The following is a 27,876-nucleotide window of genomic DNA, read 5'->3' as shown; positions in this document are numbered from 1 at the left end:
AAGGATAGCTAAGCTCTGGAATAGGCTTCCAAGGGAGATTGTGGAATCCCCATCACTGGAGATTTTTAAGAGCAGGTTGGACAAACACCTGTCAGGAACAACCTAGGTTTTTGGGGGCCTGCCTCAGCACAGGAGGTTGGACTTGCTGACCTCTTGAGGTTGCTTCCAGCTCTACGTTTCTATGATTCTATGAAAAGCTCAGTCATCTCCTTTATCTCCATGATCAGCTCAATTTTTGCACCAAGAGAGCTGAGTCAAATTAATAGTGAAGCTGGACTCATTTTTAGCAGTGGCTTGGCTGAAGGAAAAGTGGGATTGTTACACTACAGCTGTAGCATAAGAACTGTTGTTTTTAGATCCACTTTAGTGCAGTAAAGGGAAAAAATTGTATTGTATTTGAAAAAAATAATATATTTTATTTAAAATTCATTTATACATAGATTGAATCATCTTCTATAAATTCAGGTAACACCTGTCCAATCACTATTCCTGACCAAACAGTGTTTTTTTTTTTCTGGAAGCCTCTGGTTTTACACAGCTCTCACTTGAACAGTTTGAGAAAGGGCTGGAAACCAGTTTATGAGCCTCTTTGGCTTCTGCCAATCTAATCAATCCTCTCCATTTTTCCATTCTTTCCCTCAGTGCTTTGTTAGTGTGTTTAAACCATCACAACAGTCTGCTCCCTTAGGCCTGGTCTACACTAATGAGGGAAGTCGATCTAAGTTACGTAAAATAAGTAACTTAATTCGGCATATCTTAGATCGATTTACAGCAGTGGCTACACCACGCTATGTCAACAGGAGACACTCTCCCATCAACATAGCTTCCACCTCTTGGGGAGCTGGAGTACCAAAGTCGAAGGGAGAGTGCTCTCCTATTGACTTATCGTGTCTTCACCAGACCCGCTAAATCGATGGCTGCTACATCAATCTCAGCAGCGCCAATTTAGCCCTTAGTGAAGCCAAGCCCTTAGCCTGCTCCAGGGGCGGCTCCAGGCACCAGCGCAGCAAGTGACTGAGGCAGTCAGGCGTCCTTCAGCGGCGTGCCTGCGGGAGGTCCGCTGGTCCCGCGGTTTCGGCAGCAATTCAGCGGCGGGTACACCGAAGCCGCAGGACCTGCAGATCACCCACAGAAACGCTGCCGAATCCGCGTGACCGCGGACCGCCCGCAGGCACGCTGCCGAAGGCCGCCTGACTGCCGTGCTTGGGGCGGCAAAAAACATAGAGCTGCCCCTGGCCTGCTATGCTCAGCAGGAACCAAAGGAAGACAACACCATCCACCCATGAAAAAATAGAACAACAAAACAGAATTACACACAACAAAAAGTTTATTGATCCTGCAAAACCAAGGAACTATGCCATGCATTCTTGACTACCATCTACTGGCACCACATTTATCAACTATTTACATATGTGCAAATATAGAGAACTCTTATAACCCAGTATACACAAGTGCTCAATCTAATTTTAAAGCACTTTAGCAATGCGGCATCCACCACTTCCTTTGTGACACTATTTCACAATTTACTAACCCACAGAATTAGGAAATGTTGCCAGCTGTCCAGCCTACATTTTTTTTAGCTCAATTTAATTTGTTGGGATTGAATGAACTCACTGATGTAAGACACAGGAAAAAAAAAAGTTTCAGTTGGCCATTTGAGTCCTGCTTGTGTTTTTACTGTCTGGAGTCTCATTTCCCCTCTATACACAAAGACAGAGCCGTGTGAAACTGACCAAAATCTTGTCAGAAAAAAAGAAATCCTGGTAGAACAAGAAATCCTTTGCTCTTTTTCTTTTACTGCTTGTTTCCTTTTGAAATCCATTAATTGAAGTAGAATGTCCCAACTTTCAGGAGGAGGGAGAAGGGAAGGTTATACCACTGGTTCCAGTGGACTACAACAGTAATAAAATGAATTCCTCAAAGAATGGAAGAGATTGACCGAAAAAGAGAAATCATTGGAGTGAACAGGTAGGGGTTCTTTCACTTCTTGATGTGGATGTTTAACCTTCACTAAGGCTAAAGGAGACACCATCCACATGTGCACACAGAAGAAAGAATTGCTCTCATAATTATTTAAGAACTCTTTTCTGGGCTTCTATGTGGAACCTTTCTATGTTTCATAGTCCTATTTCACATTAAATTATTCATTGCCCATTGGTGGTAAAAATGCTGGGATGGCACACCTCCAGGAATCCAATCTTCCAATTGTTGGAAATGGGCCACCTTGATTGCATAAGCCTCGTTAGCACTACAAAAGTAATTTCCCCTCCCTTGGTATTCACCCCTTCTTGTCAACTGTTGAGAATAGGCCACTTCCACCTTAATTGAATTGGCTTGTTAGCACTGACCCCCCACTTGGTAAGGCAACTCCCATCTTTTCATGTACTAGAATATATATTCTGCTTACTGTATTTTTCACTCCATGCATCTGATGAAGTGGGTTCTAGCCCACGAAAGCTTATGCCCAAATAAATTTGTTAGTCTCTAAGGTGCAACAAGGACTCCTCGTTGTTTTTGTAGGATATGAGTAACTCCTTTTGATACCAATGAGAGTTACTCATATCTTGAGGCAGAAGAATAGGGTCTGATTTCTGTTGTGAATTGTGAAAATCTCTTCAATCACCTGAGAATTACTAAGTAATGCATCCAACTCCCATAGTTCTAGAAACAATTATATTGATTCCCATTTACACTAGAGACCCTTTACACTGCTCTGGCTATGTAAAAGGACCATAAGGTGGGTGTCATTCTCTATGCTGCAAGGGCAGAGTGTGGACACCAATTCCAGTTACAGTGGTTGAGTTCTGGCACTATTACTTTACCACAGTAATTATACAAAGCCATGTCAGTAACAAATGTCAGTGACAATCAGGCCCAATGTGTCATGTATTGTTAAATTATTTTCCCCTACAAAGTGAACAGAGTAAACTTAAATCTTAAATAGACTGTTAGATGTATAATATTATATAAGCGTACATGTATGTATATACATAGCATTCTGTCTATAGTTTTCTATTAGAGAGACAAGATGGGTGAGGTAATATCTTTTATTGGACCAACTTCTGTTAGTGAAAGAGACAAGCTTTTGAGATACAAAGACCTGAAGAAGAGCTCTGTGTAGTTCAAAAGCTTGTCTCCTTCACCAACAGAAGTTGGTCCAATAAAAGATATTACCTACCACGTTGCAGGGGCGGCTCCAGCTTCTTCCTGGTGGGAGGGCTGAGGTGGGCTAGACAGAAAATTGTGGGGGCTGCGTTATACATCTTGTGGGCACACATACTTTTTTTTTTTTTTAACAATAGACACTTAAACGTGTGTTATGTTATCCTCAAAAGGAGAATAAAAATATACACAGACAGATCAGTTTTAAACTTCATCTGTAGAGCCCTGTGTGGATACAAATTTATATCTGTGGATGCGGATATCCATGGATATAAATTGGTATCTGCAGAACCGCAGAGCTCTCCAGGGAACCACAGCAGCAAAAGGAACAGAACGTAAGGCCACCGCTCCCAGGAGCCAGTGCCTCGTGCTGGCAGCTCCTCTGGCATGGCTGTACCACTCCCAAACAGGAGACGCAGACAGCTGCGTGGAAGGGACGGGGGCAGGGCTGCGGGCAGTACAGCCACGCCGGAGGAGCTGCCGGCCAGGGCGCTGGCTCCTTGGAGTGGCGGCCCCAGGTTCTGTTCCTTTTGCCACTGCGGTTCCTGGAAGACCCCTATGGTTCCGCAGATACTGATTTATATCTGCAGATACCTGCATCCGCGGATATAAATTTCCATGCAGGGCTCTATTCATCTGTGGCAGCTCACTGGTGCAACATTTATTCACAGAAAATCAATAGGAAAAAAATCTAACTCATTAAATAAATAAATAAATACTACTACTACTACAAAAAACAACAACAACAAACAACTGCAAATGTCTTGGAAAACTTATTGGTTAAATAGTACTAATAACTAATGAATTAAATAGGAGAATGCACTGTATTATATTGTAAAATTAGCCATGTGCACATGCAAAGAAAAAGAAACACCACACACACTATTATTTAAAGCAGAATAAACAACAATCCACCAAAACTAAGTACACCTTTTCACCTCCTACCCTATCGAGCCCCTATTTCCATTCCAGTCAAATCAAAACCCAATCAAATACATACAATGTGAAAATTCAAAACATTTTTAAGGTGTTGAGCAGCAGGGCCGGCCCCAGGCACCAGCCTACCAAGCATGTGCTTGGGACGGCACCTGGAGGGGGGCAGCACTCACCCGGGGAGAGCGGAGCCACAGCGGGCTCGCCGCCCTCCCCCGGCGCTCCGGCCGGCCGGGGAGAGCGGGGCCGCGGCCAGGCTCTCCGCCCCCCTCCCGGCGCTCCGGCTGGTCGGGGAGAGCGAGGCCGTGGCCGGGCTCGGCGCCCTCCCCTGCCGCGCTCCCCGCCAGGGGGCGGGGGGCGGCGGGAGGCTTTTTTGCCTGGGGCGGCAAAAAAGCCAGAGCCGGCCCTGTTGAGCAGTCTGGCACTGATCCAGGAAAGTACTTAAAACTGTGCTTAACTTTAAGAACAAGTAGTCCCACTGACTGTACATGTGCTTAAAGATATGCTTAAAGCTTAAAGATAAGCACATGCTTAAGTGCTTTAATGGATCAGGGCCAGCATGCTCAGCATCTTGCAGGATTGAGTCCTCTAACATCTGTCATTAAACTATTAATTAATAAAACTGGCACAAACTGGGCCAGGTAATAGCTACTCTGATTTTTTTTTTTTAAGTAAAAATAAACCAAGTAAAGAGTTATTGAAAAAGATAGTCAATGATGAGCTGACCCAAATAGAAAAGTGTTGTACTAATTCCTGAAGCCGACCACTAAGGAGAGACTAAGGAGGAGGCTCAGGGAATAAGTTCCACAATTGAGGGCCTTCTCAGTTCTGGGAGCTACCTGTGATCTGCTCCATTTGGAACCTCAGTGCTCATACTGGACAGACCAACAGTCACTCAAGTACCTGAGGCATTGATAATTTATCAATTTACATCTTCTCTCTAAGGGACAGGATTTAGCAAACTATACCTATAGGTGTATAAAGGTCTATTATTAAGGGTCAAAGTCTGACCGTGGATGTACTCTTCTTGCACCTATTTAACTTAAAGGGAGGAGCATATCAGTATCCAAGGGCAGAAATTGATACTAAGATAATGTTTTTAAAAGTAATTACTCCTATGTATGAGTCTACATAATGGTCAAATGACATGAAAACATTTAGGGACTGAGTCTAACTTACATTATGGGCCCTTTTACACTGCTCTGACTGCGTAAAGTTGGCTCTTATAGTGGGCATAAACATCATTTACTCCAGGTCAAGGCCCCTTTATGCTGATTGAGTTGTGAAAAAGGACTTAGTGTAAATAAGAATTGGGCTCCATATTTTTTTAAAAAATAAACTTGCTTTTTATATAAGAGTACATATATGAATTCATTATCATTTCTTTTTGCATTTACAAAACTCTAAAAACAGATAAAAGCCTTTTTTTTTTTTTTTTTTAGTATCATTTGGGCTAAGATTCTTTAATCTAAAAATACAACCCTGGAGCAAATATCTATGCCTAAAAGATAAGATCTTATTGGCTGAGATATAATAGAAAATAGAACTGTTACAGAGCCTTTTACCATAGCAGCACTGTTATGCAATGGAGCTGAAATAATACATATTTCCATAAACTCACTCTTTCAAAATACAAGTGAGATATATAAAAATAGTTATTGCACTAGTTTTAATTATGAATTAAATTGTTATAGATGTTGGAACTTTTGCAGCCTGTCATGTTAACAACCTGAATATTTAAAGTTCTTAAACATTTACATAAGATACACTTTTAAAAATGAGTAATCATGTGTTTACATAATGCAGTGTAATGGTTCAGCATGTAACATACTATTATATCAATTCTTTATGTGGATTTTCCCCTGTCAAGGTTCCCTCTCCACTCTGAACTCTGGGGTACAGATGTGGGGAGCCACATGAAAGACCCCCTACGCTTATTTCTACCAGCTTCAGTTAAAAACTTCCCCAAGGCACAAATCCTTTCCTTGTCCTTGGATGGCATTGCTGCCACCACCAAGTGATTTAGACAAAGATTCAGGAAAAGGACCACTTGGAGTTCCTATTATCCCAACATATCCCCCCAAATCCCTTCACACCCTTTCCTGGGGAGGCTTGAGAATAATATACCAACCAATAAGTTAACCAAATGAGCACAGACCAGACCCTTGGGTTTTTAGGACACTAAGAACCAATCAGGTTCTTAAAAGAAGAACTTTATTATAAAGAAAAAAGTAAAAGAAGCACCACTGTAAAATCAGGATGGAAGGTAATTTTAAAGGGTAATAAGATTTAAAACACAGAGGATTTCCCTCTAGGCTCAACTTCAAAGTTACAAAAAGCAGGAATAAACCTCCCTCCTTAGCATAGGGAAAATTCACAAGCTAAAACAAAAGATAATCTAACACATTTCCTTGCTTTAGTTACAATTTTTGTAATCTTAGATGCTTATTTCAGATAGGGTTTTAGGAGAGGTTTTTTTCCTGCCTGGTCCCTCTCTCTGTCCCGAGAGAGCACAACAAAGAAAGCACAAACACCACCCCCCCCCAGATTTGAAAGTATCTTCTTTCCTTATTGGTCCTTTTGGTCAGGTGCCAACCAGGTTATTTGAGCTTCTTAACCCCTTACAGGTACAGGAGGGATTTTATGCTACCCTTAGTTGTATGTTTATGACATCCCGTAAACAAAATTTAAGAGAAAATAACAAACTTTTAAGACATCTTAAAACTCACAGTAATCCTTAACTCTTGGTTTTGCAGAGGTCTCAGTTCAGGGCATAACAATGCATTATGTATGTGCTGCAATAGTTAAGGATAATAGGGCCAGTGTAAGAGTGGGGAGAAGTTAAGAATGGTGAATGTTGATTTTAAACTGCGTTTTCTTTCTAGACGTTAAAAGCAACAGAGAGTCCTGTGGCACCTTTAAGACTAACAGATGTATTGGAGCATAAGCTTTCGTGGGTGAATACCCACTTCGTCAGACGCATGAATACCCACTTCTTTCACCCACGAAAGCTTATGCTCCAATATATCTGTTAGTCTTAAAGGTGCCACGGGACTCTCTGTTGCTTTTTACAGATCCAGACTAACACGGCTACCCCTCTGATTCTTTCTAGATGTTGATAGCAATAGCAATGTAATACTGAAAAAGAATAAAACATACTGCTAGTTTGTTAAAGTATCTTCTTCCAATGAAGTTAGTTATATGTAATTATCAGACTTGAAAGCAAACATAAATTGATGTGGAAACAAAGGAGAAGGGAGGAGATCGGGGCTAGTCAATTATTTTTTTGTCAAGGTCAATTTCTTGGTCAAGGTATAGTCAAGGTCCAGACTTCAGAAAAACATCTTTCATACCACAGGTATCCTTGTTCAACAAACACATACAATGCTGTGCATTAGTAATACATCCAGGGCCTATTGCTTATATCAGTGGTTCCCAAATTTGTTCCGCCGCTTCTGCAGGGAAAGCCCCTGGTGGGCCGGGCCAGTTTGTTTACCTGCCGCGTCCGCAGGTTCGGCCAATAGCGGCTCCCACTGGCCGCGGTTCTCTGCTCCAGGCCAATGGGAGCTGCTGAAGCGGCGGCCAGTACGTCCCTTGGCCCACGCCGCTTTCAGCAGCTCCCATTGGCCTGGAGCAGCAAACTGTGGCCACTGGGAGCCCCGATCGGCCGAACCTGCGGACGCGGCAGGTAAACAAACCGGCCCGGCCCGCCAGGGGCTTTCCCTGCACAAGCGGCGGAACAAGTTTGGGAACCACTGGCTTATATTTTTAGTGTATTAAATGAAAAATAAAATCCAACCAGTTTATAACCTAAAAATAGCCTCCAAGAAAGATGTAATAATTACATCTGAAACTTGGAGAAAGTACATAGATAAAATGTCAAATAGCTGAAATATTAGCATTAAAACAGTTTCAGAGAACTGTTTGAAGTTTTGAATTTGTTTTGAGTTACAAAAAGTATTAACTTTGGTTTTGTCAAATAAAATTATTGTAGGGGGGGGCTAGGTAATATACATGAATATATTAAGATATTCATATCTTATATATGTATACATAAACATATTCAAAACTTTCAAGCCTTTTGTAGCTTATTTATAAGGATACAATTTAGATACAGAGGTCACGGAAGTCACAGATTCTGTGACTTTACTGGACCTCCGTGACTTCAGCTGTCAGTGGCAGGGGCAGAGCTGGGGCTGTGACTTCCCGGTCCGTGGCTTCGGCCAGAGCCAGGGCTGTGCATCCCCCTCACAGCTGCAGCCAGAGCTGGGGCTGTGCACCGCCCCCCTCCCCGCCCCCATGGCTGCGGCTGGAGCTGAGGCTGTGCACCCCTGACCTGCAGCTTCAGCTGGGGCTGGAGCCTGGGAATCCCCCACCCAGCTCCCCTCCTTCACCCTCCCAACCCCCCCAGCTCCCCTGACCCCCCCGATTGCCCCCACCCAGCTCCCCTCCCCTAACCCCCCTTCCCTAATCTGCCCGCCATGCGCAGAGAGACTCCCAACCCCCTACCCCCCCAACTCACTGATCCTGGATGCTGGCACCTTCTCTTTCCCATGTGGTTTATTCATCCCATCCCTGCACTTCTGCAGCAGACGGAACTGGTGGGGCTGTAGCTGTACAAGCAGCTGCCAGGGACACACTTCACGCCACAGCGGGGCTCAGCTGCTGACCCCCTGCTGGGTGGGGGGCTGCGCTGGGGAGCGGGCATGGCTCCAGCCCCAGCTTGGCTTCAGCCCTTTTCACCTTTGCATTGGAAGGTGTGGATATGGGGGTGCTAAGGTAAATTTTGGGGTGGCTATAGCCTCCATAGGCCCCCTAGCACTGCCCTGCCACCTTGTCTCTCTAATATCTGGGACCAGCACAGCTACAACAATACTGCATACAATATAGTTTTCTATGTCCAGTATGAAGGAATTATTATGCTGCTCAAACAGGCAATGATTATAATGGTCTCCTATCTATTTAAATAGAAGCTGAAGTTTGTACCTTTGCAGCAATAGGGGAGAGTATATCAAGCTGTGGTTTTAATTTAAAATTACACTTTGCAGCCAAGAATAATGTATTATTCTCCCACTGCTTGAGGTTTGTCAAGGTTTGAAACTTCAGCACCTCCCTCCTTCACAGATGTTAACCCCCCCATCTTCATTTCACTATCTTCAGCCCCACCAACCTGTAAAGCAGTTGAACTATCAGATTTCTGTAGTGTGACCTCTTAACTGTGTTTTTCTGTTTGGATGTTGCCACCTCTGTTGTCCATAAAAGCATGGCAGTAGCAAGGACAAGTCTTCCATGCACTTCATTAGAACTGAATAGTCAGCCGAGAGGCTTCTTTGCTGACAAATCTGGAGCAGACATTCCGAAGTCACAAATTCAGCCTACTTAGTAGTGCTGTGCCTGGCATTAGGCTGAGCCTTACTGGGATTAATCATCATCAGGTTGAAGAGTGCCTGCTCAATTCCTTCAGGCCTCGGGCTTACACTGAGAAATAGCTATTTGGGAAAAACTACTTTAAAATGGGAGTTGATGGCTTTGTTCAGCACAGAGGAACACGGCAATATGGACAGGTGCATAGTGGGCATTAACTGAACGGGTAAGTCTGCATTTTTCAGTTAAGCCTACATGGACTGCACTGCAAACTTCAAATCACTAGCAAACATTACTAGCTACACCTTTACTGTTGTGTCAGAGCTTATACACTTAGCTTGCCATGAATTCAAGGCATATTTTTTACTCATGGTTGTAATATAAGGTACATTGAGGATTACGATCCAGACAGATGGCTGATTAACTATATGAAAATAAATTAAAAATAAATACCATCTCATAGTTCAACTACCACCAATGTTTTTGATAGTTTCTTCATTCTGTACTCCTGGTTGAACTTTTTGATATACTATAATCTAGATACAGAGGCTTCGAAAGTAGACCAGAAAAAAACTAAAGTGCTTCAGTTAGGCAATTTTAAATTAAATAGAGGCAATTAAAATTTGGGATGTCTCTTCTGCCTGATTTAACCACCCAACAAGATGTGTGCGTGACACTCCTCTCCAACCTTCATTTATTTGTTTAATATTTAAAAACTCCTCAGATGTATATAAGCCATCTGCTGTTCTCACAGACTCACTGAGCCCTGCTGTATTATGTATGTGCAGAGCATTTTTACTTGATGCCATCCAGAATGGAAATATGCTCATTAAAAATATCAGCAATAAAATCTGGGTCCGTTTTAGAAATTTCTGATTAAGGGCCAATGTTCTTTTTATTTTTAGTTTTAGCCAATGTCGTTATAATGTCACCACTGTACCTAAGTCTTAGGCCATGATTCAGCTTTTGAGTCATATACAGCATAGACACAGTCACAATAACAGTTTCCAAGCCAGTTTCTCTCCAATTTGTTGTGCTTCTTTGCACTGAGCTTACTACTGCACTTGGGCAGACCTTAGCTAGATGGGGCCCTTGGTCAGCTGGCTGACTTCAGAGGAGCCTTGGAACGGAAGGAATGTGTGATGTCTGCAGCTGAGTTCACATTGCCAAGATCCAGGTGGGTATGGCAGGAAAGAGAATGTGCTGAATTTAACTGGGGAGGCAGCATCCTTGATTGGACTTGAAGTCAAGAGACCTGTGGTTTATTTCTGGCTGTTCCACTGACCTGCTTCATGAATTTGGGCACCGTTACTTCCCCTTTCTGTAGCTCCGTTGCTTCTCCCACCTTTTGTCTATCTTATCTACTTAGATGGTAAGCTCTGTTGTGTGTTTTGAATGTAATAACAATGCAAGATGTAAGATAATGGGCTCAATTGGAATTATTTAATCAGAGGTTATTAGTCAAAGATTAACATAGCACAGTACAGAAAGGAAATATATACATAACAAACCAGGCTGGGGAGAGGCGTTGCAGCATGGCACTGTTCTAACTAGCTCACAGAATTACAACTTATATACTGGTGTAGGACAAGGAAAACCCTTTAAAATCGTTCTCTCTCATGCTTTGATCTTATTTTGAAAATTCTAAATTCACCTAATCAAATAAGCCAATGACATCTGTAGCTATGTTATTACTACTGGGACCATCTGTAACCACAATAAACTCTCAATTCTTAGACATTAATCAATACATTATTTGCTGTTATATCGATTATAGAACACATCTGCTATACCAAATGTTTCCTGTCCATTTTGTTAATTACTAATATTTTATCAGTTACAGCGCATTTATGACAGCAAGCATCTGTGAGAGTAGTTTTTGATAAACTAAAAGCATCTCTCGATAGATCATTATCTTATTAATCACAGAAAACACCTGCATTCATTAATTACAAATGGTTCCTTTCTGGCCACCTGGACACATTTTCCTAAGGGTTGAGAGTCAGAGTAAAAGAACACACAATCCATTATTTTACAATACACTAAGATGCAGCTAAAATTCAGCTTATTGATAACTCACTAGGGTCAGCTAAAGTTCAGAGTAAAAACAGGACTAATAATTGAGCACAAGCCTACTATGATTACAGACATTCATTAGTCCAAAACAAAACACTCTTTAACATTGGGGTTTAACAGTACTTTTGTCTAACACCAAAAAAAAAAAATTCTGGGATTTTTTGGCCAAGAAATCATCAATGCCCTGTCCCCAAAATATTACAACCTAAAGAGATTTAAAATGACAGATAAAAGGTGGGGAAAGGCGATACAACATACCAAGCGGCTGGGGTGACGATGGCCATGCCTTTTTGGCTACATAGGTACTTGAGTGTATTTATATTTATCTCTCTCTTCTCCCTTTTGCCATCTGTCTCTGGTACAACCCTTCCTTCTGCTTTTTCCTTCCATATCATAGACCCTGGGCTGAGTGTAATAGCGTTAATAAGCGACAAATGCTGGTATGGGGCACATAATTATCAACTCCCTTCGGCATTCCAGCTACAGTATTTGACTTTGTGAACTGATTACGTTCTGCTGCAGGTCAAATCCTGATCCCATTAAAGTCAATGAGAATTGTGCCATAGGCTTCAATAGGATAAAGATTTGGACCACTGCAAAGAATTATTTCATTTTATTTTAAGTACTTGCCATTAGTGACCCCTTAATCTCCTAGCAGCAGAGTAAAACAGGAAAAAGACAAGAGTTTAATTCCCTGTGGTCCTCTGGATATTACACCAAGGGGCACTGGAAAATTACATATAGAATTTTTGGCTGAGATGTAGAGAGAGGAACATCTAAGAGTTTCATGAACACAGGCCCAATTCAGCAAAGCATTTTTAACATATTCATAAGTCCCATTTAAAGTCAATAGGCATGGACTGCTGAATTGCGGCCATTATACCTGTAGTAGGAAGAGGGCCTGAAACATAAGCCCTTGCATTAGAGGCCTGAGGCCTGGGCCAAAGTAGTCAAAACTTTGCTGATATAAAGCAAAGTTAAGTTGTGTGCAAGAGGCAGGCCCTGCTCACAGAAACTGGCAAGAACAGGGCTAATATTGCAGAAACATACATTCCTAAGTACAGTAACTCCTCACTTAACATTGTAATTATGTTCCTGAAAAATGCGACTTTATATGAAACGATGTTAAGCGAATCCAATTCCCCATAAGAATTAATGTAAATAGCAGGGGTTAGGTTCCAGGGAATTTTTTTTGCCAGACAAAACATATTATATACATATACAGTGTAAGTTTTAAACAATTTTAAACAAACAGTTTAATAATGTATACAGCAATGAATGATTGTGAAGCTTGGTTGAGGAGGTGGAGTAAGAGGACGGAATGTTTCCCAGGGAATGCCTTCGTGCTAAATGATGAACTAGCACTCAGCTGAGCCCTCAAGGGTTAATACGCTGTTGTTAATGTAGCCTCACACTCTACAAGGCAGCATGGACTGAGACAGGAGGGAGGAAACACAATAGATGCAGGGCAGTAGCTGCAAAAACTTATCTGTAAAAACTGAACATGATGATGAGCCCATGCTATCCAACTGGCACCACTCCCTCCTCCTGATAGCACATGCATGGCTCACAGGTGCTGACTTTCCAAAGTGCTGGGGGTGCGTGCATGAGTGAAAGTACATTGTCCTTTTAAGCAGATCTGCCAGTTCAGACAGGAAGCAACAGCTTCCAGCAAGCTCCCTTCTTTCTGTCCCTGAGCCCTGTCCCCCTCCTCCGTTTTGTGGAGGGGGGTACGGAGAGGGGAAGGGGGGCAGAAGCAGGGGAACATCCTGATATCAGCACCTCTTTCTCCCCCTCCCCCAGCAAGCAGGAAGCTCCAGGGAGCAGCTCCAAGGCAGAGGGCAGGGCAGGAGCAGCACCGCAGTGGGGGGAGGAACAGCTGAACTCCTGCTGGGCAGCTGCCGAGCCACATACCTTACAAGGAATTTAGGGGAGCTGATGGGTGGGGGCTGCTGCCCCCCCCCAGTTCTAATCCCCACAAGGAGGGGCTGCTCTTCCAGAGAATCCTGCAAGCAGCGGACAAAGCAGGCAGCTGCCAAATGACGCTATAACGAAGCATTGCACAACTTTAAAGGAGCTTGTTCCCTAATAGATCAGCAACGTAACAACGTTAACCGGGACAGCGTTAAGTGAGGAGTTACTGTAGAGCTAGGCATAAGAATATATACGCAAACGCATTCCAGAAAAGTGGTACTAGAACACCTCGATACCAGCACATTCCCCAAAGATAACAGAAACACACTGACCCATCCTAAAGATAAGATAAGGTCAGGCTGACAGCATGATGGATAGAGATGTTTTGATTGAACCAAAATGTACACGGTAATGGGTGGCATCCAAATACGTCAGAGGGTGGAACCTAGATATGTCAGGAGTAATACGTAACTTGTTTGTATCTGTGTATAAAGAGGTATCTCAGAGGGAGTGTCTTTGGCCAGCCAAGGGGGGAATGGAAAGTCCCGCCCTTCACTGAGCTGCGTCCATTGTCACAGGCATCCATGTGCTACTGTAACTGTAGACATTGATCTGGGGAGCTAGGACTGTGCTTCGTTGACAATAAACTGGACCAAGCACCTTTGCACCTTAACGGATTTTGTGGTCATTGGGCGGTTCGCTTGAGGTCTGCTGTGCCAGCTGTCAGCGCAGAGCTGGGACAGCACACAAGGGGAACACACACATACAGCCGAACATCTAACAACACCCATTGAACTCACATGGGCATTGCTGACTTCACTGGGGATTGTGTACATGCCATTGTATCCATCCATGGTAACCAACCATGTGACCCACCCTTTACATTCCCCGGGAATTTTAAAAATCCCCTTCCTGTTTGCTCAGCCAGGCGTGGCGTGGAGTGCTATCAGCGAATCTTTCCAGGTGACCATGCCTCCACGCGCCAAGCGAGCCCCAGCATGGAGTAATGGCGAGTTGCTGAACCTCATCAGTGATTGGGGGGAGGAAGCTGTACAGTCCCAGCTGCGCTTCAGCTGTAGGAATTACGATACCTTCGGGAAGGTATCAAAGGACATGATGGAAAGGGGCCACGACCGGGACGCCCTGCAGTGCAGGATTAAAGTGAAGGAGCTGCGGAGTGCCTACCGCAAAGCCTGCGACGCAAACGGCAGCTCGGGTGCTCCCCCCACGACCTGCCGATTCTACAAAGAGCTGGATGCGATACTTGAGGTTAACCCCACCTCCACTCCGAGCACCACCATGGACACTTCAGAGACGGTGTGGGGGAGGGGAGGAGGAAGAGGAGGAGGAGGAGGAAAACAGGAGTGATGGTGGTGGGCCGGATGGAGACACCCCGGAATCCCTGGAGCCATGCAGCCAGGAGCTCTTCTCGAGCCAGGAGGAAGGTAGCCAGTTGCAACGGCAGGTACTTGGTGGAGGACAAACAGAAGAGCAGGTTCCCAGTAAGCGTTTTTTTTTTTTTCGGGAAGGAATTTTTTCGTTGCGGGCTCTTTGGGAGAGGATGCGGAATAGTGCATTGATGTGGTTTATCACATCGCGGTAATCGGCCTCAGTAATCTCCTCGAATGTCTCATCCAGAACGTGTGCAATGCACTTGCGCAGGTTTATTGGGAGAGCCACCGTGGTCCTTGTCCCAGCCAGGCTAACGTGTCCGCGCCACTGTGCCGCGAGGAGCGGGGGGGACCATTGCTGCACACAGGCAAGCTGCATACGGGCCAGGGCGGAAGCCGCATTGCAGTAGAAGACCCTCCCTTGCTTCCCAGGTCACCTTCAGAAGCGAGATATCGTCCAGGACGAACTCCTGTGGAAAATGTTGGGACAGTGTTCAGTGTAGGTGCCCCCTGAAGCTGTTGGCTCTCCCCAAGGCACACAAACCCAGAGGACAGTGCAGCCCTGAAACAATCAGTCCCCCTTACTCACCATTTTGAGGCTCCCGTGGGATATGTGTGCTCTGTTTCGGACGGGAAAATTATGCTATTGTGTAGACCCTGTGTGTTTTCTACTCCTTAAGTGCAGGAGGAATCATTACTCTGTCTGGTATAAACAATGCTGCCTCTGTTAAATATTGCATTTTGCCTATACAGCTGCATCAACCTTGAGACCTCAGCCGTCCCTCTTATCGCCTGCTCAGAGACTGCAAAGACTCAGGAAGAGACCGCGAAAAAGCAAAGAAGACATGCTGCAAGAAGTGATGCGGCAATCTATTAAAGAGAATGAGAGAGCACAGAACAGGACGGAGAGAGAAAGCAGGATCCTCCAGGAAAACGCAGCGCACCGGCGGCAAAGCACCGCGCACCAGCAGCAAAGCACTGATAGGCTCATAAGCATCCTGGAGCGCCAAGCAGACGCTATCCAGGAGCTGGTAGCCATGCAGAAAGAGGAGCAGTACCGCAAACGCCACCCCCCCACACACAGCCCTTGTCCCAAAACTCTTTCCGTTGTGCCCCACTGTCACCTCCAACCCACTTTCCCGAACTTCCGTGTTCTTCACGCCACCCGCTGCCTCCAACACCAGTATCTTCACCACCCAGCCCTGAAAACCACGACCCTTACCCTCTGCACTCAACCCCCATCACCATGCAGTATAGCTGTCCTGAAGTGCAGCACTCACTGCACAGCACACCAGACAGGACATACGCGAATCTGTGATTGTACTGTTCCCCACTCCACCCCCTTGTTTCTTTTCAATAAATGGATTTTTTGGCTTTGAAAACATTCTTTATTATTGCATAAAGTAAAAGACTCCTTAGCCCAGGAAATAAACAGGCACTGCAAGTCTGCTTGTCTGCTTAGCAAACACTGATTCCTAAAGATTGGAACTACTGCACTTCACTCCCGTGCAGGGCACCAGATATCACTGCTGGTTTTCAGCCTTAAATTGCTCCCTCAAGGCATCCCTAACCCTTGCAGCCCCGTGCTGGGCCCCTGTAATAGCCCTGCTCTCTGGCTGTGCAAATTCAGCCTCCAGGTGTTGATCCTCAGAGGTCCATGCCTGAGTGAAGCTTTCACCCTTCCCTTCACAAATATTATGGAGGGCACAGCAGGCGGATATAACCGCGGGGATGCTGTTTTCGGCCAAGTCCAGCTTCCCATACAGAGATCGCCAGCGGGCCTTTAAACGGCCAAAGGCACACTCCACAGTCATTCGGCACCGGCTCAGCCTGTAGTTGAACCGTTCCTTGCTGCTGTCAAGGCTCCCTGTGTAGAGTTTCATGAGCCACGGCATTAACGGGTAAGCGGGATTTCCAAGGCTCACAATGGGCATTTCAACTTCCCCTACCATGATCTTCCGCTCTGGGAAAAAAGTCCGGGCCTGCATCTTCCTGAACAGCCAAGTGTTCCGAAAGATGCGTGCGTCATGCACCTTTCCGGGCCAGCCTGTGTTAATGTCAATGAAACGCCCACGGTGATCCACAAGCGCCTGGAGAACCATAGAGAAATACCCCTTCCGATTAACGTACTCGGATCCTAGGTGGGGTGGTGCCAGAATAGGAATGTGCGTCCCATCTATCGCCCCTCCACAGTTAGTGGATGGCTTTGCACAAATGGGTTTCCCTATTTCCTGCACGTTACCCAGAGTCACGGTTCTTCTGAGTAGGATGCGATTAATGGCCTTGCAAACTTGCATCAACACGATTCCAACGGTCGACTTTCCCACTCCAAACTGGTTTGCGACCGACCGGTAGCTGTCTGGAGTTGCCAGCTTCCAGATTGCAATAGCCACCCACTTCTCCACTGGCAGGGCAGCTCTCAATCTCGTGTCCTTGCGCCGCAGGGTGGGGGCAAGCTCCTCACACAGTCCCGTGAAAGTGGCTTTTCTCATCCGAAAGTTCTGCAGCCACTGTTCATCATCCCAGACTTCCAGGACGATGTGATCCCACCACTCGGTGCTTGTTTCCTGAGCCCAAAAGCGACGTTCCACGGTGCTGAGCATGTCCGTGAATGCCACAAGCAATTTCGTGTCGTACGCGTTATGCGGCTCGATAGCATCGTCGGACTCCTCACCCTCACTCTCACTTTGGATCTTAAGGAATAGTTCGACAGCCAAACGTGACGTGCTGGCGAGACTCGTCAGCATACGCCTCAGCAGTTCGGACTCCATTTCCCGCAGACAGATCGCGCTGCACAGAAACCGTTGAAAGATGGCACCAAAGGTGGATGGAAACAAAGGAATTTCTGGGATGCGAAGCGATGCATCACGGGGCATTGGGACAGGACCCAGAATCCCCCGCACCCACGCCCCCTTCCCACAACCCACAGTGCCAGAATGGGAAAAGGTGCTCTGTGGGATAGCTGCCCGTAATGCACCGCTCCCAATAGCACTGCAATTGCCGTAAATGTGGCCACGACAGTGCGCTGGGCAGCTGTCAGTGTGGACAGACTGCAGAGCTTTCCCTACTCAGCTGCACGAAGTCAGGTTTAACACAGGGCAGGTCTTCACTATGGAGGGTCGATTTAAGATACGCAAATTCAGCTACGCGAATAGCGTAGCTGAATTCGACATATCGGAGCCGACTTACCCCGCTGTGAGGACGGCGGCAAAATCGACCTCCGCGGCTCCCAGTCGACGGCGCTTACTCCCACCTCCGCTGGTGGAGTAAGAGCGTCGATTCGGGGATCGATTGTCGCGTCCCCACAAGACGCGATAATTCGATCCCCGAGAGATTGATTTCTACCCGCCGATTCAGGCAGGTAGTGTAGACCTAGCCTCAGAGCGCTGTACATCTGCAAGTGTAGCCAAGGCCTCAGAGTGGTGCACTTTTAATCAGTTTTTCAGAGATGATCTGGCAAAGTGAAAGTGGCAGCCGGTGAACATCATGTCAGATTTCACAGCTGTGTTCTTAGGCTGCATTCAGGGTTTGTTGACAACAAAGACAACAATCGCACTTTCAACTACAACCGAAGAACAATATGTTTGCATTTGTGCATTTGGAGTTTACCTGAGTGCACTCACTTTGAGGGGAGGAAAGAGACATAGAGAAACCACAATCCTTTAAAGAAGAGCCTGCTATTTTTAGTTCTTGAACTGGAGCTAAGTTTTAAATAGCTCATCCACTTGAGAAAGCACTGAGATGCCTTAGAAGAGCTGTAGTCCCCGATGACAGAATTCCTGATAGTGCAAACCCCTTCCACACAGATCTACAACAATACACTAAGACAGAGCCAGAAAACAATACAGTACAAAAGTGGTCCAAAGAGTTGTGTGTGCAGGAAGTGAGGGAGCCTTTGACATAATGACTATTGCCCGCTTTTCCTCCCAGGGTAACAGAGCGAGCCAGCGATGCCCCTGCCCCAGGACAGTCCGTCGGTCGCAGCACACACACCTGGGAGGAGCCAGCCAGCAGGAAGGGGATGGAGGGGCCCAGACACTGGTACAGCTCAAGCTCTCTGCTCTCGTGTTTACACCTGCTCTTCCCCTGTCTCCAGCTCATCTCACCATCCGCTGGGGCTGCCCAGCTTGCCCAGGGGCTCTGACTGCCTGGCCCCGGGGTTTCGGGCACGTGGGGGAGGCCGTGTTGCCCCTTCCCGCAGAGCCCGTTCCTTTGGCGGAGCCCCGCAGCGGAACTACGTTTCCCAGGGTGCAGCCGGGGAAGGCGGTGCCCGCCCCGCAGGAAGGGCGGTGCGCTCGGGGCACTGCTGCACCGTACAGCCGCAGAGCCAGTGCGGGGCCGGGCGGCGGCGAGGGAGTCATGCTGCGCTACTCCGGAACACGCTCCCCGCCGGGCGTCTGCCTCCTCCTGCTGCTGCTCCTCTGCGCCAATGCTCTGGCCTCTGTGGTGTCGCGGAGCCGCCGGGGGGGCAGCAACGAGAAACCCATCGTTGGTAAGAAGCGCAGGGGCAGGGAGCGAGGGCGCGGCGGGCACCGTTAGAGCCCCTGCTGCTGCGTGCGGGAGGGGTGTGCCCCTGTGTACGCAGGGAGGGAGAGCAACACGCACCTTTGTAGCCGGTAGGACAGAGGAGGGAGCAGAGGGTGGTTAGGACAGACGTTAACACGAGAGGGTCAGTTGAGGGAATGCATAAAATAAGGTAAAAATACCTTCTCCTTCCTCCAAAACTCCCCGCTCTGACACCCCTGTGGGGAGGGCGGTGTTGACATCCTGAGTACGAAGCTTCATTGTGTTAAGAAGGGGCCATCTTCTCACTGCCTACCCGTCTCGCCTGTTAGGATGGTGTCAGCCTCAGCAATAACAGTATAGCCTGCACTGACCCATCAGGTGTAAGACTATTCTACTGTATCTATCCAGTGCACTTAGCTACGCCCACTGCTGTAGGATCTGAGCACTTCATCATCTTTAGAGCAGTGTTTCTCAACCTTTTTGATACCGGGGCTGGCTTGCTGCCTTCCTAAACTATCAGGGAGATCTCAGGGACCAGCGCCAGATCTGTCGTTTAGAAACACTATTTTAGGGTAGGTCTACACTATCACTTAAGTCAATATAACTTACCTCACTCAGGGATGTGAAAAAGCCACCTCCCTGAGCGGCGTAAGTTACAGCGACCTCAGCACTGTCCATGCCAGTGGTATGTCAGCAGGAGAGGCTCGCCTGACGACATACCTTCCGCCTCGCACAGAGGTGGAGTAATTATGCTGACGAGAGAGAGCTCTCTGTTCGGCATAGAGCATCTTCACCAGATGTGCAGCTGCGCTGATGTAGCACTTCTAGTGTAGACTAGCCCTACTAGAGTATTCATCTTCAGAATACCCAAGAGCTAAGGAAGTACAGTTATCTCCATCTTATGGATGGGGAACTGAGGCACAGAGACATTCAGGATTCCCCTCCCCCCACCTGCCCTCACAACTTTTTCAGAAAAGCCCCTCTTCTCCCGTTTGAAGTAAGAACAGGTGTTGATTTTTTTTTTTAAAGTTTCCTTTTCCAGAGCTGGTTTGTTTATTACCAGGTCTTGCTATCAATAGCTTAGCTGGCTTTGCTTTCCATGTGTGAGTAAATGGTGAGCAATTAGTCAGCAAAATAGTTTTTTTCACTTTTGCTGTTTCCAGAAGCTGAGATGCAGTAAGTCATGTGGCACAGTTGCACAACAGTCTAGAAAATGTTCTAATGCAGTGTTCTGGTCTGGCTGTGTGCTGCATAATGGATATTTAGAAAATGTCCAAGTATCTTTGTGTAAATCCTCATGAAAAGATATTGTCTAAGGCAAGGCCCAATCCTGCAGACATACAGGTGCTTAACTTGAAGCACATAAATCGTGATTTTAATGGGACTACTCACATGCTTAAAGTACAGTACAAGAGTAAGTGGTTTTGAAGGATTAGGGCCTAAAATGGTATTCGTTCTAGAATTACAAATGGACCTTATTGTAGGTTTTTGTATGGCTAATGTTTAAGATATGGTTTTTAGTATCTCAGGTGTTTTTGTTTTTGAAAATAGAAATAATCCATAAAAAGGTGAACATGGAAAATTCTAAAACACTGCATGCCACCACAAAATAGCCTGCAACAGATTCATTAGATGTACAGTAAATAGCCTGTGTTGCCTTTCATTTCAACTCTGATACATATAACTATGGTCCCACTATTGCAATCCAATCTGTGTGGATGAGACTGAACTCTTATGGAATCCTCTTGATTCTATGGGACTCTGTGTGGGGCCAGTGGATTTGATTTTAAACTCTTTGGAGCTGGGACCTTGTCTTTAAAGTGCCCTGATAAATAAAATATGTTTATAAGAAGTTGTGGAACTAATCAAATAAGGCAGGGATTTTAAAGTCAAACTGTTAAAATGGTTTTATTTGATACCCCATTACTAAGCAAGCGTGTTTGCTTATTATTTCAATTTTCTCATAGTTCGTGGTAAATCATTACGTATAATACTACTCGCTGTAGTGTATGAATCAATTCAGTTAGTGAAAGGAATGAGAGTTTTTATTTAATTTGCCTCCTTCTGCACTATAACTACTGTAATTTGTATAGCAGCAATCCTTTCTGTTTTCTGGACACTGTAGGGATATTGGCACAGGAGTGTGACTTCACAAGTTTCCATAGATTTGGAAGTTCCTACATTGCTGCTTCATATGTGAAGTTCCTAGAATCTGCTGGTGCACGAGTTGTGCCAATAAGGTAGGCTGTGTGGTAGTTCCAGGCTTTTTGTACTGCATATGTACCTACCCTTGAGAGGTGCTTAATGTGTAAGTGCTGACTCACTTTGTACTTTCAATTCCTTACAGACTAAAGAAGGTGCACAGAATTTTGCAAGATCTCTAGGAATGGAGGCTAGACTCACAGCAAGCTGGTGCCTGCCAATGCAATATATTAAAAGTGTTTCTTCATCTTCAGACTTAACATATGTACCAGTTGCTAGCTGTGGTCTGTGAAGTTTCCAAATACATGCTATTGCCTTCAGGGCCATATATTGCCACGTGTACATAAATAATGCTAGGACTCAGGGAATGGAGGGAGACTGCCACTAGTGCTTGAAGTGTCCAGATCTGATTCCTCTCATACTCTGGCTCACTAACTACTACTACAAAGAGGTCTATGTTTTACAACTATTCCAGGTTCTGGATCAGAGTAACATTCTGGCTTATGCAGGCAATAGGCTGATGCCAGAAAAAGAACTTTGTGGCCAACAGTAAAAGGTAAAACTATAACAGCAAATACAATGTTAGTAGGAATTAAAATAGTAGTTAGATGCTGATACAAAACAAGATCACAACCAAGTGTCAAACCTGCATGAAATCACTCTTCATAGCCAATGTTTTGAGGATCCCATTGGTCTTCCCCAGCTTTCTGAATCTCCCTGGAACTTTGATCTGAGAACCTGAGGCAAAATGTGCTCCTTGTCCACAGAGACTGGCTCTAAGCTAAAAAGGTGGATGGGGCAAATTGAGAAAGCTAGGACTGTGAATGTGGCAGGTGATAGTCAGAGTGTGTGTTTAACAAGTGGGGCAATTCTGACCTTGCTGATACAGGTGTAAATCAGGAGTAACTACTCTGAAGTTAGTGAACCGTAAAACCCGTGTGAGAATGGAATAAGATCTCATGTTTATAAATCACTGTTAATCATATACTCACATGGCTGCCCTATGCCTCTGCACCACTCTGGCACCATGGCTCGAAAGGAGACACACCAACAGGGGTTGTTCCCAAAGCCTAATGAATTGGTGTGAGGGGCCATGCAGACTGTATTGTCTTTTCTAAATTCTTTGAGGCTGACAGGTGTGGAGACAGGATTAAGAAGTTGGTGGAGCCCCCACTTTTGTGTGAAAAGGGTGAGGTCTGCATGCAGATGGTCACATCCATGCATGGCTGTAGGGCAGGGGTGGGGAACCTTTTTTCAATCAGGGGCCACTGATCCACAGAAAAAATCAGTCACGGGCCACACACAGCCCTGTGGGAGTGTGTGCTTGTGCGTGTGTGTGTGGTAGGAGGGGGGCGAGGCTCAGGACTTCCCCATGCTTCCGGGGTGGGGCCAGAAATGAGGGATTCAGGGGGCGGGAGCAGGCTCTGGGCTGGGACAGGGGTGTGAGGGCTCCGACTCGGGGTGCAGACTCTGGGGTGGGGCTGGGGATGAGGGGCTTGGGGTGCAGGAGAGGGTTCTAGGCCAGGGCCAAGGGGTTTGGAGTGCGGGAGTGGGCTCAGGGCTCACATCCCTCACCCGTGCCGCTTCCCGCAGCCCCCATTGGCCTGGGACGGTGAACCGCGGCCAGTGGGAGCCGCAATCGGCCGAACCTGCTGACACGGCAGGTAAACAAACTGGCCCGGCCCGCTAGGGTGCTTACCCTGGCAAGCCGCGTGCCAGAGGTTGCCGACCCCTGCTATAGATTAAGGCCAGTCCTTTCTTGTTCTACTTTCAGTGGTCATGGTGAACAATTGATCATCGTCCTCTTTATAGCAGCTGTTAGCATATTTGAAAACTGTTATTAGGTCCCCCCACTCAGTCTTCTTTTCTCAATAGTAGACGTACACAGGTTTTCTAACCTCATAGGTCAGGTTTTCTAAATCTTCTATCATTTTTGTTGCTCTCCTTTGGACTCTCCCCAATTTGTCCATATCTCCTAAAGTGTGGCACCCAGAACTGGACCCAGTACTCCAGCTGAGGTCTCACCAGCACTGAAAAGAGCAGGACAATTACCTCCCGTGACTTATATATGACACTCCTGTTAATACACATCAGACTATTAGCTTTTTGTAGCTGCATCACATTGTTGACTCATATTCAATTTCTGGTCCACTGTAACCCCCAGCTCCTTTTAACACTGCTGCCACCTAGCCAGTTTTTCCACATTTTGTAGTCGTACATGCTTCATAGACTACCGGAAGAGTAAGGTACCATTCATAGCAGTGGGGGGCGGAGTGTGGGGGCAGATTTTGGCTTTTAGTGATCTAGAATTTCTTTCTTCTTTAGTTTTCATACATGTTTTTTATACACTTTCCATGCCCATTGAAGATGGTTTGTATTAAGTATCTTTGGTATTTTAATAGTAAAATGTGATGACGTTTCAGACATACCTGTAACTATCTTTGTTGGGATTTCAGACTAAATCGTTCAGAAGAAGAGTATGATAAGATTTTCCAGTCTATTAATGGGTAAGCTTTGAGCATCAGTTTTCTGTTGAAATGTCCATTAACACAAAGTCTCTCTAAAACAGATGTTATCAAAGCCACTGTTGTTTTACTGTTAAGTTCTTGGTTTTGCCTTTGGTGATTCCAGACTCAGATACTTCATTTTTCTAAGTAGGGAATGTGAGTGTAATCTTCTTCTTTCTTGCAGGTGTGTGCATTAATCGTGATTTAAAAAATTAATCGTGATTAATCACAGTTTTAATTGCACTGTTAAACAATAGAATACTAGTTGAAATGTGTTATATATTTTGGATGTTTTTCTACATTTTCAAAAATATTGATTTCAATGACAATACAGAATACAAAGTGTACAGTGATCACTTTATATTATTTTTATTACAAATACTTGCACTGTAAAACTGATAAACAAAAGAAATAGTATTTTTCAGTTAATCTCATACAAGTACTGTAGTGCAATCTCTTTATCATGAGAGTGCAACTTACAAATGTAGATTTTGTTTGTTTGTTTTATAACTGCAATCAAAACAATGTAAAATTTTAGAGCGTACAAGTCCACTCAGTTCTACTTCTTGTTCAGCCAATCACTAAGAGAAACTAGTTTGTTTACATTTACAGGAGATCATGTTGCCCACTTCTTAATTACAGTGTCACCTGAAAGAACAGGCATTCGCATGGCACTGTTGTAGGCGGTGTCGCAAGATATTTATGTGCCAGATGCGCTAAAGATTCATATGTCCCTTTATGCTTCGGCAACTGTTCCAGAGGACATGCTTCCATGCTGATGACGCTTGTTAAAAAAAATAACGCGTTAATTAAATTTGTGACTGGACTCCTTGGGGGAGAATTGTATGTCTCCTGCTCTGTGTTTTACTCGCATTCTGCCATATATTTCATGTTATAGCACTCTCGGATGATGTTGTTCGGTTTAAGAACACTTTCACTGCAAATTTGACAAAATGCAAAGAAGGTACCAATGTGATATTTCTAAAGATAGCTACAGCACTCCACCCAAGGTTTAAGAATCTCAAGTGCCTTCCAAAACCTGAGAGGGATGAGCTGTGGAGCATGCTTTCAGAAGTCTTAAAAGAGCAACACTCTGATGAGAGAAACTATAGAACCCAAACCACCAAAAAAGAAAATCAACCTTTTGGCATCTGACTGACATGATGAAAATGAACATGTGTCGGTCTGCATTGATTTGGATCGTTATCAAGCAGAACCTGTCATCAGCATGGACGTATGTCCTCTAGAATGGTGGTTGAAGATAAAGGGACATATTACTCCTAGGGGAAGTCTGCGCCACTGCGCGTGCACAGAATTCATGTTCCCTGCAGATTTCTTTGCATCCTCCCAGAAAAATGACTTTCTGACAGGGAAGCAAAGGGAATCTGCAAGAGCAGTCACACACCAGTCCCTAGCTGTGCAGGTTCATCCTTTCAGGCAGCTGTCAGAGAGGGAAATCGCTGCAGGGGTGGGGACACCCAAGCCAGTGGCTCCTACCCTGAGCCGGCATCAGCTGTTAATCCTGGCTGGGCTGGAGGCAGGAGAGGACCGGACTTCGCCTCCCCCTCAAGGAGTGGCTGGGGCTGTGTCTGACCCACCCCCAGAAACCTCCCCCAGCTGCAGCATCCTCTCCTGCTTCCTGCCCCCATCACTCCTCATCTGCGGAGGGAGGGGTCACTGTACGGGGAGCTGCTCCCCCATCCGCCCAACCCCCATGCATCTGGACCTCCCATACCCAGACACCCACACCAAGCCTCACCCCAGACAACCAGAACCACCCTAGCCCTCCATACCCGAACCCCACTCCACTGAACCTCAACCCCTGCATCTGGTGCCTCCCTGCACCCAGACCACCTTCCACTGAGCTCCCTGCACATAACCCCCTACCCTGATGAGCCCCACCCCCCTGAACTCCCCTGAGCCTCCACATCCAGATCCCCATGCCACTGACTCCCAACTAGCTGCACCCAGATCCCTACCCCACCAAGCCCCACTCCCCCAGCACCCAGACACCCCTGCTGAGATCCCCACACCAAGACCTCTCCGCTGAGCCCCAACCACTCTCACTTGGAAGCTCCTGCAGAGTCCCATTGCCCCTGCACCTAGAACCCCCTCAGTGAGCCTCTGTGCATCCAGATCCCCCACACTTAGACCCCCCCACTGAGCTGCCTGCACCTAGATAGTCTCACACAGAATCCTTTCACCCCACACCTGGGTCCCCCCACACTGAGCCCCTCAACACTTGGATCCTGCCTGGTTGAGCCTGCCTGCTCCAAACCTGGTGCAGGGCGTCAGGGCCCCAGAGTGTTTCTGGGGCAGGCCCAGGCCTTGTGCTGTGTCAGGGTTGGGTGCAGCCTCACCACTGAGTCCATGTCCCGAGGAAGCTGCAGGGTGATCCCCACCTTCATACAGCCAGTAGCCTGTGATCCCCGTTGCCATGCTGGAGCCTCTGCATTTATTTATTGACAAATAAAACTTGCAGAATTTTAAAATATTGTGTGCTGAATTTTTAATTTTTTGGTGCAGAATGCCCTCAGGCGTATCATATGAAGCTTTAGCGCATCTGGCACGTAAATATCTTGTGACGCTGGCTACAACAGTGCCATGCGAACGCCTGTTCTCACTTTCAAGTGACATTAACAAGAAGTGGGCAGTGTTATAGTCTGCAAATTCTGAGTGATTGGCTGAACAAGAAGTAGGGACTGGTTGGACTTGTAGGCTCAAAAGTTTAACATTGCTTTATTTTTGAATGCAGTTTTTTTGTACATCATTTTACATTTGTAAGTTCAACTGCCATGATAAAGAGATTGCACTACAGTACTTGTATGAGGTGAATTGAAAAATAATTTTTTTGTTTTTTACAATGCAAATATTTGTAATAAAAATAAATATAAAGTGAGCACTGTACACTTTGTATTCTGTGTTATAATTGAAATCAATATATTTGAAAATGTAGAAAACATCCTAAAATATTTAAATAAATGGTATTCTATTATTGTCTAACAGCGTGAGCAATCACGTGATTAATCGTGATTAACTTTTTTAATTGCTTGACAGCCCTACTTATTTTGGCACCCCTTTCTGCCTATGTGCAGGCTGATAGGAGCAGCATTTGAATGGAAGCCAGCAGCCTACTTTCACTGTTCTCATATTGTTTGTATCCCCTTTCAGCGATGGCCTTCATTTTGCCAAAGCTATTTCACAGTCCTTGCAGCTTGCCTACTCACTGTTCCCCTCCTTTCTCCTCTGTCTCCTCTTCCAACCCTCTCCATGGTTCCTCTACCCTTCTTCCTGTCTTCCCCTCTTTCTCCCCCACTTCCTCCTTGAAACTTTTTCTCCCATGTTCCTTGCTCCACTCAACTCATCCCTTATGGTATTGTGTCAACTGAGGGCCTGATTCTGCCACCCTTACTCAGGTTGAATGATTTTTTACTCCATGAATAGTTTCCATGGGATTTCTTGTGGAGTAAGATGTGACTCAACGTGAGTAAAGGTGGCTAGGTCTTTAGATTGCAGATTGTTTGTGACAAGGACAATGTCTTTATGTTCTGTAGAATGCCAAACACACTTGCATTTTGAGCTAGATGGTGCAGTAGAATCTTAGAGTTAAAAACGCCTCAGGAATGGAGTTTGTAACTCTGAACAAAATGCTATGGTTGTTCTTTCAAAAGTTTAACACTGAACACTGACTTAATAAGTAGAAGAAAAATGCTTTGAAGCTTTACTATGTAGAAGAAAAATGCTGCTTTTAACCATCTTAATTTAAATGAAACAAGCACAGAAACAGTTTCTTTACCTTGTCAAATCTCTTTTTTTTTAAA

General features: G+C 45.6%; 1 protein-coding gene across 1 annotated transcript in view; it reads left to right on the top strand.

Moving 5' to 3' along the window:
• The first annotated feature begins 1,924 nt into the window (after positions 1-1,924).
• Positions 1,925-27,876, top strand: part of LOC112110686 (gamma-glutamyl hydrolase-like) — a 34,252-nt gene continuing 8,300 nt past the window's right edge. The window contains 5 exon segments of the mRNA XM_026659687.1: positions 1,925-1,968; positions 19,020-19,090; positions 19,093-19,332; positions 21,472-21,586; positions 24,005-24,055. Coding sequence (XP_026515472.1) covers positions 1,925-1,968; positions 19,020-19,090; positions 19,093-19,332; positions 21,472-21,586; positions 24,005-24,055 — 521 coding nt within the window.

Source organism: Terrapene carolina, unplaced genomic scaffold (genome assembly GCF_002925995.2).
Source record: "Terrapene carolina triunguis isolate 2854851 unplaced genomic scaffold, T_m_triunguis-2.0 Scaffold58, whole genome shotgun sequence".
In the NCBI taxonomy this organism is placed as follows: Eukaryota; Metazoa; Chordata; order Testudines; family Emydidae; genus Terrapene; species Terrapene triunguis.
Note: the sequence above shows the minus strand (reverse complement) of the source record. Positions and strands in the feature narration are given on the sequence as shown.